Source organism: Bison bison, unplaced genomic scaffold (assembly GCF_000754665.1).
Source record: "Bison bison bison isolate TAMUID 2011002044 unplaced genomic scaffold, Bison_UMD1.0 scf7180017864473, whole genome shotgun sequence".
NCBI lineage: Eukaryota > Metazoa > Chordata > Mammalia > Artiodactyla > Bovidae > Bison > Bison bison.
Genome location: NW_011495034.1, coordinates 17,523,224 through 17,526,292, shown reverse-complemented (window position 1 = coordinate 17,526,292; position 3,069 = coordinate 17,523,224). Strand labels below are relative to the sequence as shown.

Here is a 3,069-nt window from a genome sequence, read left to right as displayed (position 1 = left end):
TGGCCCACTGGCTACTCCTCAGCCCTGAACTCTGACAACTTCTCTGCAGCAACAGTTGCCCAGCTTTGTCCAATTCCTGCTTCCTGGGGCAGTGAACTGAGCCCTGGGGCTGCTGCTGTAAGGGGCTGCTGCTGTAATTTATAAGGTGAATTTTATTAAATTTGTAACTATTCCCTGCTTTCCTTGCTGGGAGGTGCATCCTCGGGCAGCCACAAGGCTCTCCTGGGCCCCTGATGGCTTCTTCAGAGAGCAGACCGTTCCTTCTCCCAAGACCCAGAGGTGGTGCGCCACGCTGGGTGGCCAGCAGGGGGCAGCAGAGTGATGGGCCGGTGGGAAGGGGTCAGTTCAGACTAATCTGGGGGAAGGTGGGCACAGCAACTCCCTGTTTCATGGCTAGAAGAAACAGGTGAGGGGTGGGCTCAGGCTCTCCAGCCCAGCCCCTCTGTCTCAGCCACTCCCACCTGTCCAGTGGATGCCTCTGAGGCCAGTCGGCAGCTGTACCCTGCAGGGGGCTGGGACTCCAGCCTTGCAGTGGGGCCACTTACTGTGGTGGCTGATCCAGAGCTCACTGCCCTCCCTCCACCCCCGGAGGCCTCCAGGGATGGGACCAGAAAGGCCACTACCCCATGCTCTCAACAGCTGCCCCTCCCTGCAGGAGCCCCCAGTGCTGGCTGGCCAGAACAGCTCCCCTGACCCAGAGGTCACCCTGCTTCTCCTCCTGAGGCCACTTCAGCTCATTTGGTGCAAGGACCCCACAGAGCCCTGCACATGTTTCCCCAAGGCTGGGACCAGGTGCAGACCAGCACCACTTCCATGGTGGGGAGCCTGGTGGGCATGGCACCCATGGTTGGGGTGCTGTAGGCAGAGGGAGGAGGGGGGTAGCACTGACCTATGGCCATTCACCTAAGGGGGCAAGGCCAGGGCAGATGGCAGGCAGTGGAGTAGGGACCACTGTGGCTAGGTTTTTGGCAAGCCTTTGGAGAGCTTGAGTTTCCCGTTTATTAGGTGAAGGTGCCAGTACTTGTATGGGTCAATCATGATAAGGATGGGGGGAGGACACTTGATCCTGACTTAGTGGGTGACAAGCCAGCACTGGGGAACCACCCACAACATGCCAACACCCTGCTCCCTGCATCTGATCAGGGGCTCACAAGACCAACTCTTCCAGACAGTGCTTGTGTAAAAAGGTTATTTAATAAGTAAAAATGGCTAAGCTTCCAAAAGTTCTTAAATAGGATTTCAGAGGGAGGAAAATGTCAAGAGGCTAGTGAGCAGGGAGACAGCCTGGTGCCAGGCAGAAGAGGGGAGCAGCAAGATCCCCACCCACTGACCTCCTGCCGGCCATAAATAAAGCCCGCCCCGCCACGGGAGCGGGCCTCCTGTGTACATCTAGGAACACTATACACGCCTGGCGAGATGCTCTACTCCCGGAGAAGAGCAGGACAGGGCTGCCCACCAACCGCCCGGCTCCCACAGTTCCTGTGCCTTCTGGAGAGGCCCTGCGGGCTGGGGAGGGTTGGGCCAGCCCAGGCGAGGGCCCACCCTCCCACACGACACACTTGCCCTCCCTGCAAGGGCCCACACTGATGGCCTGGGCCTGCCCTTCCAGCCTGTGCCACCTGCACCCAGAGCCACAGCCAAGAGACATGGTTTCCTTCTGAACATGTTTCTCATCTCTAAGGGGAGATGGGGTCAAAGAGGCGCCTCCACTCTGGCCTCTGCTTCACAGGCTCCAGACGCTGCAGCAGGGGTGGGCCAGCCACGCATGGAGACCCAGTCGCTGGTCCCTGGTCCGGCAGGGTGGGCATGTCCATCACACAGGCAATGGCCTGGACTTCCCTATGGGAGGGGATAGGTTTTGTCAGCACCAGGACTGTCAGCCTCTGTCCTAGAGCAGGAGGCAGCCGGGCAGAAGCACACAGACAGCAGGCAGCGAGCCCCAGACCCAGCCAGCTTCCCGGCACAGCCCTGCAACCCGAGGCGGCCAGGCAGGCGGGTGGGCGGGCAGCCCTGGGCTGCTGGCCCCCACACTCACCTGGAGACTCTGCAGCCCCAGCCGTCAGGCTGAAATCAAAGCAACAGGTGTCTCACTGGTTGGCTTCCCTTGGGCTGGGACCCACCCCCCAGGACCCTGCTGCCCATACCCCCTTTAGACTCAAAACATTTGCCAGGCCCTTCTGTGAGTGGGTCAAGCTGGGGACTGGAGCCCCGGATTCTAATCACCCATCCACGGCCTAGTTGGGAGGCCATGTCTTTCATGAACCCAGCCTCAGAGAATTGCGTCCTGGGCCTCACATCAGCGGCCTAGCTAGGAGTCCAGAGGGCTGGCCTCCCCTCCTGACACTCCATCTCCAAGGGGCCTTCAGTTTCCCATCAATAAAATGGACCCAGCACTGTCTGCCCTGACTACTTCCCAGGGCCAAGGAAGGTTGTGAAACTGGTCTGCAGAAGTTTTATAAATTTAAAGCCCACTCCAATAAGGGCAGCCCAGTGGCTGTGATCAGCCTATGGGGGAGGCTCCCCACCCTGGCTCACTCCCTGAAGACTCACCTGAGGGCTGCAGCTTCCTTCTGATGGAGCCTGGGCGGCTAGTGGTCCCAGAGCCGGGGGCTGAATGGGCTCGCGCTGAGGGCTGTGGCGTCTGGCAAGCTGACTCCCACTGTGGGCAGAGAAGGGCAGGTGGGTGGGTCCCCCGCCACCCATGTGTTTCCCCTCCCCAGCCACCCCAAACTGTTTTCTCATCTGCAAAATGGACATGACAATGATACAATAACTATGGGAAGACGGAATTAATAAAGAAGTAAACACTACTGAGCATCTGTGTGCCAGCCTGCACCTCCCTGCCCCACGTCCAACCAGCTGATGACCCCTAGGTACCTCTGAGGTCAACAAAAACGCCTAGACTGAAGAGACTACTGGGTTTGGGTTCAAGTTCTGGCTCCACCCGCTCTGGTATGTTCCCCTCTTCCACTTCCTTCTCCAGTGCATGAAAGTGAAAAGTGAAAGTGAAATCGATCAGTTGCGTCCGACTCTTCAAAACCCCATGGACTGCAGCCTTCCAGGCTCCTC

At 58.9% G+C, this 3,069-nt stretch overlaps 1 protein-coding gene across 1 annotated transcript in view; it reads right to left on the bottom strand.

Annotated features, from left to right (window-relative positions):
- Nucleotides 1-1,175: 1,175 nt before the first annotated feature.
- KIFC3 (kinesin family member C3) overlaps nucleotides 1,176-3,069 on the bottom strand; it is a 32,054-nt gene continuing 30,160 nt past the window's right edge. Inside the window, exons 19-20 of the mRNA XM_010861969.1 lie at nucleotides 2,551-2,773; nucleotides 1,176-1,839 (exon numbers count right to left, since the gene is read on the bottom strand). Coding sequence (XP_010860271.1) covers nucleotides 1,814-1,839; nucleotides 2,551-2,773 — 249 coding nt within the window. The 3' untranslated portion in view covers nucleotides 1,176-1,813. The remainder of the gene's footprint in view (nucleotides 1,840-2,550; nucleotides 2,774-3,069) is intronic.